The 16,477-nt window shown below is 36.4% G+C and overlaps 1 protein-coding gene across 1 annotated transcript; it reads left to right on the top strand.

The window, feature by feature from the left end:
* Positions 1-53: 53 nt before the first annotated feature.
* LOC306844263 (ras-related protein Rab-32-like) lies at positions 54-16,119 on the top strand. The gene is made up of 3 exons (XM_079376259.1): positions 54-634; positions 10,311-10,588; positions 15,075-16,119. Exons 1-3 carry the CDS (start codon positions 421-423, stop codon positions 15,222-15,224), a joined length of 642 nt encoding a protein of 213 aa, XP_079232385.1. The 5' UTR covers positions 54-420; the 3' UTR covers positions 15,225-16,119.
* The last annotated feature ends 358 nt before the right edge of the window (positions 16,120-16,477 follow it).

Below are 16,477 nucleotides of genomic sequence, written 5' to 3'. Positions count from 1 at the left end.
TCGTGTTAGTTTCTGTCTGCTTTTGATCACACCAAATATGATGTTGCGCAATCTTTGCATTCGAGACTCTCGCTCAGGAACCGCACATGTTGAAACTCAAACTCTTTTAATTTAACTTCCACGACTCACCAGACCGCAGCGCGTGAGTGTGCGTGTGCGCTATATTTCTTTGACCCTAAAGCCCACGCGAGTGAAAAGCAAAGCGATCCAATCGAGGCGTGATATTTCCGGGTCCTATGACTTATCAGGTGGTTGTCCGGTGGGAGGAGAGGGAGCGTGTGCTTTCTGTTTGAAAGCTTTCCTTACTCACGTCCTACGTCCTCGAACGCAAAACACTTCTCCAAACTGTGTGAGGGTAGAGGGGAAGTGGTTGCTCAAAGTTGCCAAAACTTTCCTCTCTCATAACTGACATTTGGCAGCATGGCAGGCGGGTCTGTGTCGGAGTGTAAGGAGCATTTGTTTAAAGTTTTGGTAATCGGGGAACTCGGTGTGGGAAAGACGAGCATCATCAAGCGATACGTGCACCAACTCTTTTCGCAACACTACAGAGCGACCATAGGAGTGGATTTTGCGCTCAAAGTCCTCAACTGGGACAGCAAAACACTAGTGCGGCTACAGCTATGGGACATCGCAGGTAAGGACGAGTAAATGGAAATGTCTTAAATCTAGGTTTCATAATAAACCTACAGACACAGTTTGAAGTGTTTTTTACTGTATATGGCCACCCTTATAGTAGTAGTTATAAGTTTTTTTTCCTTGTCTCGACATTAAATAAGCCTCCAGGCAGGCACAAGGTAGCACGCGACTCTTGATGTAATGTTGAGCTTAAAGACTAATGATGGAAAGTCCGAGTTCGTTCATTCCGAGTTTCGGTTCCTTTGAACAGTTCGTTTCAAAGAATCATATACAGATTCAGCTTTTCTTATACTGTTGTAAATATATTTACAGATAATTTTTTACCACCACATTTTAAGACGAATGCTTTTACTATCAACCTACTTCTCGAAACATTGTTCAAAAGTTCATCGGAATCGTTCAAGTGATTTAAACCATTTTAATATTTTTAATTAATTCAAAAATTTTGACTCAAAATCCGCCAATACAGATTCAATCAGATTTGTGAACGAATCGTTCAGAGTGAACAGGTTCAATTGTAGCCTATCATTTAAAAGATCCGACTCTATAAACGAGTCGGACATCGCTTTGATTTAGATCTGCTCCCGGTTAGGCACCCAAAGGCTACTTAAAGTGAAACAGAGAAGTCCTAGCTATTGTGACATTTAAATAAACGTAAAAGAAAAAAAAAAATCAGTTTGGGAAGAATGCGCTAAACTTTCTGAAAGCCCAGAATTAGTGTGAGTCCTAGCTTACTGTGATCACGTTAGCGAACATAATTACTAACGCAATGTAGGTCATGTTGTGAGACTAGAGAGGGAGGGGAGCGATGTGCTTCATGCCACTATTATGACTCCGTGAGCTGCCTATCTAGACATAATAGGGGCCAGAACGAGTTAAAATTTAGTTTCAGTAAGCAGCTCAGTGGGTTTTGCGACGCAGCCTAAATGTACATAAGTTTACTAAGCAATCTTCAAGTTATTAAATTCCACATATGCGTTATCTTTGTTGATTCGGTGGCACAAACAGACCTACAGTATCACTGCTGTGTAACTAAACGTGCTTTAGTGAAAAGGGAAGTGAAATCACGGATCAACCGAAATCTTGACGTGACGTTATGGAATGCAAGCAAGTCATAAAACAAGAAAGCAATCTCTTTTTGAGCTTTCTTTCTTTCACTGTCTCCCATGTGAGGTAACAGATGAGAGAGAATTGTGTAACTGCACTAGCCTTCACTTGCTTATAAAATCACATTGGACAGATTGCCTAACGCTCTACATGAAAAAGGAACACAGCTCGTGGACTTTTCATGCACTTCACATACTGTACATCTAGGCTACACAACTGGAACCACAGCTATTCTGTTGTTCTTTGTTTAATATGCAATAAAACATTTTCCCTTCCCATATAATATGCTGTCATACATTTAACCCTGTAAAGCCTGACATATGATATAATAGCGATAGGCCTATTTTTGAAAAAAAAAAAATATTCTAAAGTCTAAAACACGTTTGTGTATCTATATTTTTTATTTGATAGATCAGGCATTAATAGCCCATACTGTATGATATGATGAGGAAAAAGGAGCTCAAAGAAAAAAACTATTTTATCCAGAGAGCAATTTGATTGATGTACAAAAACGTTCTTCAAAAGTCTGTTGTATAATATTAGATGCATGCAATTTAACATGATTATTTTTAAACAAAAATTATACATGTGGATAATCAAGTAAATCTAAGTTGCTTCAGTCCAGTTAATGTTCATCTTAAAATATTAATAACAACATAAAACTTATATTGTTATAAACATAAAATATTAAAGATTTCACAGCAAAACTATGCATGTACCACAACCTGAAGGTGGACATGTTTATAATTATACTAGAAGGCCTTTTACTTACGTAACAAGTATCTATCAATCAGTAACTATCAGTCGGGAGGTGGAAAGCATGTAGAAGATTGATTACAACAGGTTTTTCAGCAAAGGTTTGATCAAGTTGATCATTTAGAGGCCTTAGAAATGTATCAAATATGATCTAGTAAGATTTGTAGGCTTAATAATGTATTTTATAATTCAGAATGACTCAGCATTTTCACACTATAGTGCTTGTGAGACATTGGAGAGCTGTCTGTAATCTATTCACACTCTCTCTCTTCCCATTGCTGCACTGCTGCTGTCATTAAAGGTAGACCCACACTGCAATCTCTATATTTCCCCAAAGACCGATTATGTCTTTCCACTGCAGTATTCCACGAGCACAATAGGACTATGGAGGCATGTGTAATCCAATATACTGTACCAACTGTCCACAGCAAACAAATGGACAACTTTAGTTTTCAATTTAATTTCAGTGTCATGTGTGTCAGCCGCCTTACTGGGACACAAGGCAGACAAAACATCTGACGTCTGTTCTCGGTTACACACATGAGACACTAACATTCTTGTTCACTATAATGAAACTGAACAGATAAAATGTACATGATTTAATTGTCTGTATTTAATGCCAAGCCAACCAGCTTAATTTCTGTTCATCTTAGAATATGAAGAGAGACTTTTTTGTTAATTTGTTTTTTCTTTTTTTTTGGAAAAGTGATAAAGATTTTTACTTCAGGAAGTTTCAAAATATTTTTTCTTGCAAAATTACCTGGACATTCAAGTCGTTCAAGTTGTCACATTTAGACATTTGTGTGTACATAATACAATTATGAACACTATTTTATATATTTTATAATACTTTTTTTTTTTTTTTTACAGGAAGTGGAGATTAAATAAAAAAAGGGTATATTTCATGTAAAAACAAAATATATGCATAGCAAATGAAACATGCATACATTTCTGTAAAAAGCATAAAACTAAATTGTAAAACATAGAATGGCAAACAAATATACAGTCTTCAGCCAAAGACTTTGTTTTTAGCCTTTAAAAGACATTAACCTGTCTAGTTTCATTTCTGTATCTCAGATCCTGAGGCAAAGTTATTGCAAATAAGACACTTTATTTTATTTTATTTTTTGATAGTTCATAAAAGTTCTTACCTGTACATTCACTAATTATTTGGACATTTTGAGTATGTAAGTCCAAGCAATTATGAAAAATTAATACAGGCCCTATAGGAACCCCCCCCCCCCCCCCCCCCCCCCACATATTACATTTTAACATTACTATATATAGTTAAAAGCACTTTATTTTATAGGAAATGGAGATTCAATTAATGAGATTATATATTTAATAAAATGTATGGCAAATAAAACACATTAAATATATTTCTGTAAAAAAATAAAATAAAATGAAAAAAATTAATTTAAACCCTAGAATGGCAAACAAATAAAAGCTAGTTTTTAGCATTTAAAAGCATTTATAAAAGACTGAGTGGCAGTGTTTCATCAGCCGTGGATTGTCCTTCATTTAGTTGCCAGTGTTCCTTTAAAATAGAGTTTATGTTCCCCTCTTCCTTCATTGCGTTCTCACGCAGCCTTTTATTCTCTCGCCTCAGTCTTGGTTGTCACAGTGAGCTGCAAGGATAACGTCAATGAAGTGTGAATTACAGGGGCTGCATTCGTTCAGTCTGTATGTGGGTGCATGTGTGAATGTGTCTGGAGAACAGCTGGAATACTGTACTTTACTGTGTGGTGTACCATATCAATGATGTGTGATTAAAAAACAAGCATCTCAACTGTTCACTGTGACATCCTGGCCCAGTTCCCAAAGCTAGTCCAGACCTGTATCATCCTGGATAAAGTTGATCAAAGTCTGCCCCATTTACGCATTTACTTCTACACTGCTAATTAACCCTGTTAATCATGCATTTAATTGGTAGCTCAGTGGTACTAATCAAGTAGGCTGTTTTTCTATACCCGCACCGACTAGCGATTATGATAATGACCCTGAATTGGATGACTGTAATCAAGGCCTTCTTCAAATACGTATGTGTCGGACCCTGACTGAAGCCAGGGGCTCACCCGCCTACCTTGGCCCAGAATAGCAGTGCTCCACTGGGGCTGTCTGAAAGGGACATGCTTATTACAGACATGGAGCTTTAAAGAAAGTCTTAACCTTGTGCCAAGGATTGGGATGACATCTTAGAGCAGCAGTACATCTGTCTGTCTGTCTGTCTATCTATCGCTCTGTCATTCTGTCTGTCTGTCTATCTATCGCTCTGTCATTCTGTCTGTCTATCTATCTATCGCTCTGTCATTCTATCTGTCTATCTGTCATTCTGTCTATCTTTCTATCTGTCTATCTTTCTATCTCTCTGTCATTCTGTCTATCTATCTATCGCTCTGTCATTCTGTCTATCTATCTATCGCTCTGTCATTCTATCTGTCTATCTGTCATTCTGTCTATCTTTCTATCTCTCTGTCATTCTGTCTATCTATCTATCTACCGCTCTGTCATTCTATCTATCTATCTGTCTGTCTGTCTGTACATACATACATAAAATATATGCCCATTGTTAAAGTATTTATTTAATGTTCATTTCACATGTTGTTAACTTGCTTTCTAAATATAACGTTTAAGAAATGTCTAATGCTTACCAAGACTGCATTTATTTAACCAAAATTACAGTAAAAACAATAATATTATAAAATATTATTACATTTTAAATAACTCTATTATATTTTTTTTCCTGTGATGGAAAAACAGAATTTTCAGCAGAAAATTTCCTTCAGAAATGAATCCGTTTTATATATATTTTATTTACTTTAAATGTAATATTTGTTTGGTAAAAACTTTTCTAAAGTACAGTTACAGTGTTCTCTGTCAGTATTGGGTTGTTTTCGGCGGTGTTGATTGCAGATAGCCTTTGCCGTGTCATGAAGCCTCTGTCTCTGGTCATTAGCTGTACTGTTGGTTAGGGCTGTAACAGCAACCCAAAGCGTCTGACGTGTGTTGATGTTCCACGAAGCACCAAAAAAAAAAATGCAGCTGGATCGTCTGGCTTGGATTGTTGCCATAGCAACACACCCACAAGATTGTTATCTTGATAAAGGCCATGCAGGAGAAACTTCAGGTTGCCATGGCTATGGACAGCGAGTATCCCTGTCTCCCTACGCCACCACCCTCTCTTTTCTCTCACTGTCTGAAGCTTTGAAGTGATCTTCTTTTTAGGATCACCATAATTTACATTAGCAGTCATATTTAGAAGTATACAGATTTGTTGTGAAGTTTAACCAAGAAATTAATCAATACTTTAAAATAAGAAACAATGCTGCTGGTCACGTTACTGTAATACTTTGAAAGTTTCAGCATGTGAGTCAATGACATGACATTCTTTTTTTTGTCCTATACATTACTTAATTGAAAAATGCACTAAAAATTAAAAATGCAAAGATACAGTTACTTTAATACATATATTTTATGATAGGCATGTTTTTAACTTCTGAACTTTTTACTTTGAAAAATTTAACTTTAATCCAGTATATTGCAAGCTGTTTCCTAGAGATGTCAGTTGTCTATGACTGATTGAATTTCTGTTCCACATATGATTTCTCATTGAACTGATATATTGTATTTAATAAAGCCAGTGCCACTTGGCGTAGTTTTAAAAGGAAGTAACAGAAACTGCTATCAGAACTAGTGACTTCTGTGTCATTAAGACTCAGTGTTGTCAAAACAGTTCATTGTTAGTCATATTTATTTTAAATCATTAGCCGCTATTGACCTCTCAAAATGTTGATCGCCCGTCTCTATTGCCGTCATGCAGTCAAAGCTTTTGTTTACCTCGGGTCCCATTTTGCTGTTGAGAAACTGTCAGTTTGTGTTGTGCTATATTTGCACATGCCACAGGCGGGTCGACGTCCCATCGATTCTTTTGTGAGCTGTAAAGACAAGTCCATTGATTGGTCATAAATGGAGATTGATTCTTGACATTGTTTCCCCAGGAGGGAGAATGAGGTCTCCCACCTCACAATTATTGACACCATCATTCCCGACCCTCTCATTCTCTGCATGAACAATTTGAAACGTCTACATTATTGATCAGAAGCACTCAGAAAATGACGAAAAATAATAAAAATGACCTAAAACCTGTACCTCACTTGTCAAAGGCCTTTATTAAAAAACAAAAAACAAAGTGCAGATCTCTTGTGGTTTTCCTGCATAACAAGCCCTGGTTTGTCAACCACTGTAATCATCATGAATTGTAATGTAGTATAGGTTTGATCACATAGGAGAAGCACAGACCTTTGCCCAAGTGACTCTTTGCTAAGCTGCCCTTGCTTATTGTTGCTAATTCAAGACACGTTTTACAGAACATTCATGGATACACGGTTGGAACTGGATATTTCCATTAACATTTCCATGAAATGTTTAGTAAAATGTGTTCATAAAGTGATAAAAACTGTTTTCAACAGGATCTGAAATTCATTAGGATGTTGGAAAAAAAAGCTTTTTATACAACCTGCCATTTTCCTTAAATTACATTACAACACACACACACACACACATACATATATATATATATATATATATATATATGTATATGTATATGTATATGTGTATATATATATACCGACCTGGTTGGATGGTTTGTTTTCAGATCAGGCCCATCAGGTCTTCTTACCTATAAAGAAAGTAAAAGTCTTTATAAGCATAGCTTCACTACAAATTGTTTTCACAATCAAAGAAAAAGGGCATTTCTTTGAATGGCACAAACTAGATGAACTCAAAAATGTCTTTCTTGGCTTCTTGATTTTAGTGCAATTTCACACGCCCCTCAGGGAGCCATGGACCAGGGAAAGCACCTTTCATTGTGAAACTATTACATCACACTGTGGCTTTTTCTCAGTTAATACAGGAGCTTGCTACTCCATTTGCCTTTTTCATGTCTGGCTAAGCCTCAGCTTTCACACTATTCTCTCAGCAGTTCTCCTTTTCTCTTTTGATAAGTAGCCGGCTTCTGTGAAGCACTACAGGTACAGTTCGCTTGGTTCACCGGTCTTCTATTTTCCTGTTATAGCGCCACACACACAGAACCATTAATTGTGAGAAAATACCAGTTCACAACAGCATGCACAGCATATTGTGGCATAAAGTATTGATCAAGGGTACGATTCCGGCCCTTCACATGCAGTTTCTAGGAACTAAAAGCATTTCTGAGATTTTCTTTCTTGACTTGCTCTGTGACAGCTGGTCCAGTGCACCAAATGTGTTCACGAGTTTGTATGTGGCTGGTCTCTGGGTATTCAGTATCTTTAAGATAGAGCGAGTTTTTAAAAAGATTTTTAGGGCTGTGTGCCCAAAATGGACCAGGAGCCAAGAATTAGGTTCTGTCTACTTGTGTGTCAGCTCTCCCGTGTGTTCACCTGAGGTTAAATGGTCTAAATTTAGACCCGCAATCAAGAGCAATTAGCTGCTGTGAGACCCAAGGAGCTTTTGGCATGTGAAGTGCGTAGCTGAACGAGTGAAGATAATGGAGCTGAGACCATTGGGGGGTGAAATGTGCTCCATGTTTCAATGCTGATCACTGGAAACCTAATATAGACATCTGAAGGTTTACACGCTATAAACCTATTGTATTGAATACAGCGGTAGAAAGCAAAATTTGTCCTTGTAAAAATCCAGTTCATGTGGCCCACACGTTCCTCTGTAAATGTTTTGAGGGCTTATTGGGACCTTTAAATTTAGATAAATAAATCCCACAAATCTATAACAGCATATATTACTGAATATGATGCAGTTAACTATATTAATATTGCTTATTTTGCCTATTAAAAATGCACAATTCACAATAAAGACATTGATTTTGGTTAGGATGCAGTAAAGTACGTTTACTGCAATAAGTAACAATAAATGTATGCACAGCTACATCCTGTCAATGTTAATTTTAATTATTAAATTGATTTTTCCCTGAAATTAAAGTTTATTAGAACTAAACATTGTAATAGATAAAACAATATGCTGTTAGTTTGTCATTAGCGGTAGGGATTGTTCAGACTCTTTTTGTAAGTTACATTGCCATTATGCTAGTAGGTGGCAACAAGTGATTGTCTTTATAAGCGAGTCATTCATTCAACAATTCATTCAACAACACTTATTCATTCAGGAATTACTTCAGTGACTGCCATAATGAGCGAACCTTTGAATCATTCACTCAGCTTTCTCAGTTTTTGCTAGTCGAGCAAAAATAAACAGTAGCTGGAAATATTTTTTAGAAAATAAGTTACACAATATTAACTTATTGCTTTTTATTAAATTGTTCCTGACACACTTAGTCATACTGTTGCTTGCTAAATCATAACCATAACAGGCTGTTGTTGATGTTTGGAAAAACAACATTCTCCATTGCATCGTATTGCTTGAATATGCTATATACTTCCACTCGAGTAGCTAGAAATTTTAATGAACTTCCACAATACCGATTAAATGAATTGTACATACTCAGTGCTGTTTGTACACAGAGAAATGTCAATATCCTTCAGCCTATTGGGATAGAAGCGAAAGATGTGAATCTCTCATCACAGACACACACGTATTGCCTCGCTGCACTTCCCCAGCTTCTCTCACTCTCCGATGAAAGAGTAAGAGAGTGAAGAACAAAGCAATGTCAGGCATTACAGACAGGCCTGTGATCACAGTCTTCCTCTGTCTGAACTCTGATCTGAGAGAGTGGTTTGGGCTCTGGCTTAACTGCTGCATAAACACTAAGACTAGCGTTCTAGACTCATGAAACTGCTCTGAAGTCTTTTTGTTCCTGTGGGAAACAGCACACTGCCACAAGTCACAGATCTGATTCTGAGGCGTCTAGGTTACTTGACGTTACTCACTTTTAAAAAATAGCATTTAGCTTAGCATACTGCTAAAAATATACCAATTAAATGCAGCATTACTCAAAAGCCTTCAGTTAATTTCGCTATTGTAGAAATGCATCATTATTTATTCTTCCTTGTGTTGTGTGAATATATGTGTATATACTTCCTTGTGTTGTGTGTGTGTGTGTGTGTGTGTGTGTGTACAACAAGTGAACTATCCCTTTACAATTCCCTTATGTTGGATGTCATATGTGACTGGAATTTAAAGTATGTAACAATCACATGCCATACTGTGTTGTATCAAAAAGGAGGTCAAGCTCAGTTTTTTTCCTTTTAAGCTAGTCAGAATAAATGGTAGGTTCAAAAGCTATTTATTTTTTCCATTCTTAATTTATAATTTGATCTCTTCTGTAACCACTTCCCACAACATGCTGTTTTGTACATTAAATAAAATGTACACTTGAATATAAAAGCTTGGTGTATTCTCTTTATTTTTACATATGAAGGCAGTAAATGTAGTGTGGTGAATTTAGGTAAGAAGGATATGAGAGGGGTCTTTGATGTGTTATTAGCAACTACCGCTGGGCGAATCTTTCGCTCCACTCTTCCTTTTTTCTGTCCATCTAGCTTTCAGAGATTTTGCGCTGTGCTGGGATTTATCCCTCCCCAGGCAAGATGAACTATGAGACTGAGCAGCAGATATCAGACTGATTGTGACCAGAATCAATCAGTCTTTATGTTCTGTGGGCTGGAACACGAGAGCACAGTATTGCAGTGATTAACATAAACTGCTTTAATTAGCAACCATGTGCTCTCATTAACTCCCATTATAAAAATGTATAGAAAAAAATTAAAATTAAAATTAAATGTTTGTTACATGTGTTGTTGACCTCTCTATCACTCATAATAATTGTGCTTTTAATTATATGTTTGTCTCATGTTTAGGTCAAGAGCGGTTTGGGAACATGACCAGAGTTTACTATAAGGAGGCAGTGGGTGCGTTTGTTGTTTTCGACATTACTCGAGGCTCTACGTTCGAGGCTGTTTCAAAATGGAAGCATGATTTGGACAGCAAGGTGAAACTGGCCAATGGCAATCCCATCCCTTCTGTCCTTCTGGCCAATAAATGTGACCAGAAGAAAGATGGATCCAATAATTCTTCACTTATGGACAACTTCTGCAAGGAGGCTGGGTTTTTGGGCTGGTTTGAAACATCAGCTAAGGTAATATAAGCTCAGTCTGTGTTCACTTAGCCACTTAAATGTTTGTTTGTGCTTGGTCAAACTGAAGGAGAACTTGTCACGAGACATTTTTGCTAAGAATAGAAGCTTCTTATTACACCTTTCCTCTCTAATCAGCTCAGACGACCATGAAAGCTGCCATATTAGATCAAGTATTTAAAATGGCTGACATTCTCCATGGTATTAAGGCCAAAACGGCACCACTGCGGCAGTCTTAAGAACATTAGCCACTCCTCCTGCCTGAATCACCAGATGTACGTCAAATGCTCAATGTGTAACTTATCACGTGAAGCAGCGGGATGTATGGGATTTTTGTGGGAGAAATTTTTCATCCCAGCTTGAATTGCTGAAACTTTGCCCACTGATTTAAAATGTAGTACTAGTAGCACAATGTTTAGTAGGACATTGGCTAAAACTTGAATATCAAATGTTATTGCTACAGCTATGTTTACAGATTGACTGAGTGCATTGCAATACATATTATTTTTCTATTAATTTGTTTTATTAAAAGGAGTTATTTTTATGATATTACCATTCAAAACTTGTCATTTAAATTGAAAGTAGAGTCATTGGAGTCATTTTTATTTGAAAGAAATTAATACTTTTATTGAGCAAGGATGCACTGAATTCTTCAAAAATGGCAATAGAGACATGTTTTAAATAAATGCTGTTCTTATGAACTTTCCATTCATCAAAGAATCCTGGGGAAAAATGGATCAGTTTACACAATAAATATTAAGCAGCACAACCGGTTTCAAGTGTGATAACAAGAAATGTTTCTTGAGCACTAAATTATTTAAATTTTACATTTTAAATTATAAAAATATTTCATAATTTTACTATTGTATTGTATTTTTGATCAAATAAATGCAGCCTTGGTAAACATAAGAGACTAAAAACATTAAAACATCTAACTGGCCACAAACTGAACAGTAGGGTATATTTGCTTTTTGGCACAATTATAGCAATTATGCATTATGATCTGCAGTCTACATCAGTAAAAACATGCATTTGGAATATTTTGCTACTAATTTATTATTATTCAGTTTTTTTTATTATTATTATTAATTTATATGATTTATTCAACTATATTTAACTATTATTATTTATGCCCTTGTGTTTGTGACATGGAAGTCATCCTGTCTAGATTTATTTTTCTTGGTGCCTGCAGTATGCTGATTTTCACATGGTTTTTATGTCATTCCTGACTAAGATCCATAGTCACATATTTTGCAGTATCAGCAGAATTTTTAAAATGCTGCAAAAGATAATGAAATATGTGTGTTTAGAGTTTTACATCAGCAGTTTCTTTGATATATTTTGCACATTAATCTCTTTCCTATATTACATTTGAGGGATGCTAGGTGAGTCTGGATAAATTAAGTTGTCTAAAGAGAAATCCTCTGGGATGAGAGAAGGAAGAGGATGTCTGTTTGTTAATTCCGGGGAGTACAGTGTCTTGAAGAGTGTGTGATTGTGTAGGTATTTAACTCCCTTTTAAATTGTACCCCTTGAAATTCATTATCAAGTCACACGTTTTGGCTTAAATATATCTTTACTGTGTTTTGCTATTTAAAAAGTGTTTGTTCGGTTTCTGTCGGTAGCAGTGTCTGGTCTTAACTGTTTAACAGAAGGTGTCTCATCAGTCAGTCTGCATAAGCACATGTTTCTGAAATAGATCTCTCCATTAGGGACTCAAGCACACAGATGTCTGGCAGGGAGCTCTGGCACCTGTCGTTTGTATATGTGTGTGTGTTTGTGCATGTGCATGTTTGTGTATGGTAAATCTGTCGGCTCTTATCTATCGGGACCTCCTCGTGTTCAATCAAGCCTCTACACTGACTGATCTAAAGAGTTTCTTTCTCTCTCTTTTTTTATCTCCTACTATTGCTCCTCTCCCAGTGGACCACATGTGTATTTTGCTTTTGCACCTTGCCCCACTTTAACCTTGGAGTTCATATATACATACATGCATACATACATACATACATACATACATACATACATATATATATATATACATACAGTTGAAGTCAAAAGTTTACATACACCTTGCAGAATCTGCAAAATGTTAATTATTTTACCAAAATAAGAGGGATCATACAAAATGCATGTTACTGTTTATTTAGTACTGACCTGAATAAGATATTTCACATAAAAGATGTTTACATGTAGTCCACAAGAGAAAATAATAGTTGAATTTATAAAAATGACCCCGTTCAAAAGTTTACATACGCTTGATTCTTAATACTGTGTTGTTACCTGAATGATCCACAGCTGTGATTTGTTTTTTGTTTAGTGATAGTTGTTCATGAGTCGCTTGTTCGTCCTGAACAGTTCTACTGCCTGCTGTTCTTCAGAAAGATCCTTCTGGTCCCACAAATTCTTTGGTTTTCCAGCATTTTTGTGTATTTGAACCCTTTCCAACAATGACTGTATGATTTTGAGATCCATCTTTTCACACTGAGGACAACTGAGGGACTCGTATGTAACTATTACAGAAGGTTCAAACGCTCATTGATGCTCAAGAAGGAAAAGCCATGCATTAACTTTTTGAACTTGAAGATCAAGGTAAATTTTACTTAATTTGTCTTCTGGAAAACATGTAAGTATCTTATTAGGCTTCTGAAGGGCTGTACTAAATAAAAAAAATTATACTTAGGAAAAACATGAAAAATGTACTCATCTTCATTCTGTTCAAAAGTTTTCACGCCCCGGCTGGATGGATCTCAAAATTATACAGTCATTGTTGGAAAGGGTTCAAATACACACAAATGCTGGAAAACCAAAGAATTTGTGGGACCTGAAGGATTTTTCTGAAGAACAGCAGGCAGTTTAACTGTTCAGGATGAACAAGGGACTCATGAACAACTATCACTAAACAAAAAAAATCACAGCTGTGGATCATTCAGGTAACAACACAGTATTAAAACTTAAGCGTATGTAAACTTTTGAACGTGGTCATTTTTTAACGTGGACTACATGTAACCATCTTTTATGTGAAATATCTTTAGTACTAAATAAACAATAGCATGCATTTTGTATGATCCCTTTTACTTGGTAAAATAATCAACATTTTGCAGATTCTGCAAGGTGTATGTAAACTTTTGACTTCAACTGTACATGCATAAGTCTTGTGAGCTAAAGTTTTAAATAAGTCACATTTGGAGATATGTAACAGTTGTAAGAAATTAAGTCACGTTGCAATTTTTACTGGATAATTGAGCAAAATACTTACTATGAAATGTGGGTAGACCAGTAGGCTACAGGGCATTAATAATTTCATAGCAAGTCTTTAAGTTCAAACAAGCTTCTCAATGGCCCATGCATGCAGATTTCAAAATGGCAATAATTTCAACCATCGTTTCTACCAAAAGAAGTTACAACAGTTCATCGCCCTTTAAAAGAAGCAGGAGCACAGAACACTTTCTGAAAGTCATGCCTCAAAAAGTCTCATGACGTTCTTAACTAGCTTGAAAATTCAAGTTATTTACACTGCTCACTGCAAGCAAATAGGGTTCCATAGGCCATGTATTAGCATTGTTGATTATCTTGTTTTTCTTGCCCACTGCTGGACATCAGTGGTCTCATAAAAACGGTCATTGTCATTCAGCATGGCCGTGCCACCTGTATTGTGTTCAGTACTCTAGGTGAATGACAAATACAGATGGCTGGCTTTTGTTTAACCTTTCTGTTTTCTGCCCTTTTCCTCAAATCTGTCTCATTCCCACTTTATTGCTTTGAAGCCACAGACTGCTGAGGGATAGAGGGATGTAAATGGAAAGACAGTGAATTGTCTCGAAAGAGCGATGAGAAGAGAGACGTTGTGTAGGCGGGTGCCATCAATCCAGCTTCATGCTGAAGTACCTCTCGAAGCTTCACTAAGCACTCAGTTTAGCTTAACAAGTTAGGTCTATTGACCGTTCTGTAAATGATCTCAATATTCTGGAAGAGTTCCAGTGTCGTTCCAAACCTGTATGACTTTGTTTCTTCTGCAGAGCACAAATAAAGATCTTTTGAAGAATTTCTTAGTGTTTTTTCAGAATCAGAATGAGCTTTATTGGCCAAGTATGTTTACACATACAAGGAATTTGTTGTAGTGACAGAAGCTCCACAGTGCAACAGAAAGACAGCAACAGGACAGGACACAGGTAATAAAACAAAATAACAAGAAATAGCCAATAACCAGTGTACAAAGCAGCAAAAAAAATTTAAAATACACAATATATAATATATAATATAGGCGACTATGTATGTACAGGTTTTTATCGATACAATGAAAATCACTGAGGTCCATTGATACTTGGACACAGCTGTCTTTCATTGTATGTTCAAAAACAATTTAAGAAACAACAAAATGTCGTCTTTTATGTTATGGAGAAGAAAGAAACTCATACAGGTTTGGAACAACAAGAGGAATGATTTTCGTTTGAACTGTCCCTTTGACATTTGACTCTGTTCACTGCAGGAGAACATCAACGTTGATGAGGCTGCCCGGTTCCTGGTGGAGAACATCCTTCTCAACAATAAAGGTCTTCCATATGAAGAGAGCAATGGTGACAAGATTAAACTGGACCAACAAACAGTACCTGCTGAGAGCAAGTCAGGTTGTTGCTAGTGTGGATGCTCTTGTTTGTCCCATCATCTGACGTGGAAAGGTGGGCAAGGACCGAGCTCAACAAATCCCTCAATCCCACCTCATCCCAAACTCCTGCCATGGATCACAGCATAACCAGGGGTCAACAGTTTGTTCTCTAAAAGGGGAGAAGACATCACTGCCAGATGATCAGATGAAAACATCTTTCTGATGCATTTAATGACCAGTTTTTTTCTCTAACTCTTGTTCTGTGCCATGTTTGTCCTTTTAATAGTGTCAAGCAAATTACTTCAGTGTGTGCTGCTTGTAATATTGCTTAAAACTAATTAAACTAAATGGGTGTCATAGGACCAGGCAAATAGCAGTAAAAGTTCTTAGCTGAAATTAAATTAAACTAATGCCTTTGTCGCATAGGGTGAGCTGTTTTAATAAATTCTGGACCATTTGCATCTGCTGCCGGGAATCGCTACCTTAAATTTTTGCTGGAAAAGTTCTCAAGATGTCACTTTATGGCAAAATAGTACATATTCCCAGGGCATTTATTCTGTTGTGAAGATCTAACCATCACTCTTGAAGCTTTTACCACAAAATAATTTGATCAAGAAAAAATAAATAATTAAATAAAAGAAAATGAATTGTCCTCTAATGGGAGATCTGTAAGAATCATGGGCCTAAGCATGTATATTTGTGGTTCAGAGAGTAAGATCATGTTGGTTTTCCTCAGGCTTGTACATGTTTATTAATTGTTTTTTAATTGGTACTCAATGAGGGATCTGAGCATTTGCTCTGTCCATGGCTTTATTTTAGAATTACCCGAAGGCAAATATACATTTTATTATGCTGGAACGAGTTTGTCAAGTTTGCAAACAAATGTTTGTTGAAGTAACAATGACAGAATAAAACTTTTTAAACTGTTCATAGTCTATTCATGTGTAATCTCAATGAATATGTGAGAGGATGTCATAAAATTAGAAATTCTAACAAAAGCTTCATTATAATATAATTATGATAATATGAAATGACACTAGATTTTTATGCAGTAGTTACTGGTTGTCTCTCAAAGCTGCATGAGAATTCAGAATGCTATTAAAAGCCTGGATTCAGTGCAGGTGAAACATTGCCGTAGGTCATCTTAAGGGGAGGATGAGCTGTGTATAAAGGGAAAAGGGGACAGAATCAGTGATGCTTTAATACACTAGCAGGTGCAGTAGATGTGTTAAAGTGCCATCAATTTCAGAAAAACTGTACAGTTATCATGCCATACATGTATGTGG

Source organism: Barbus barbus, assembly GCF_936440315.1.
Source record: "Barbus barbus genome assembly, chromosome: 24".
Taxonomy (NCBI): Eukaryota; Metazoa; Chordata; class Actinopteri; order Cypriniformes; family Cyprinidae; genus Barbus; species Barbus barbus.
This window is presented reverse-complemented; position numbering and strand designations above follow the sequence as displayed.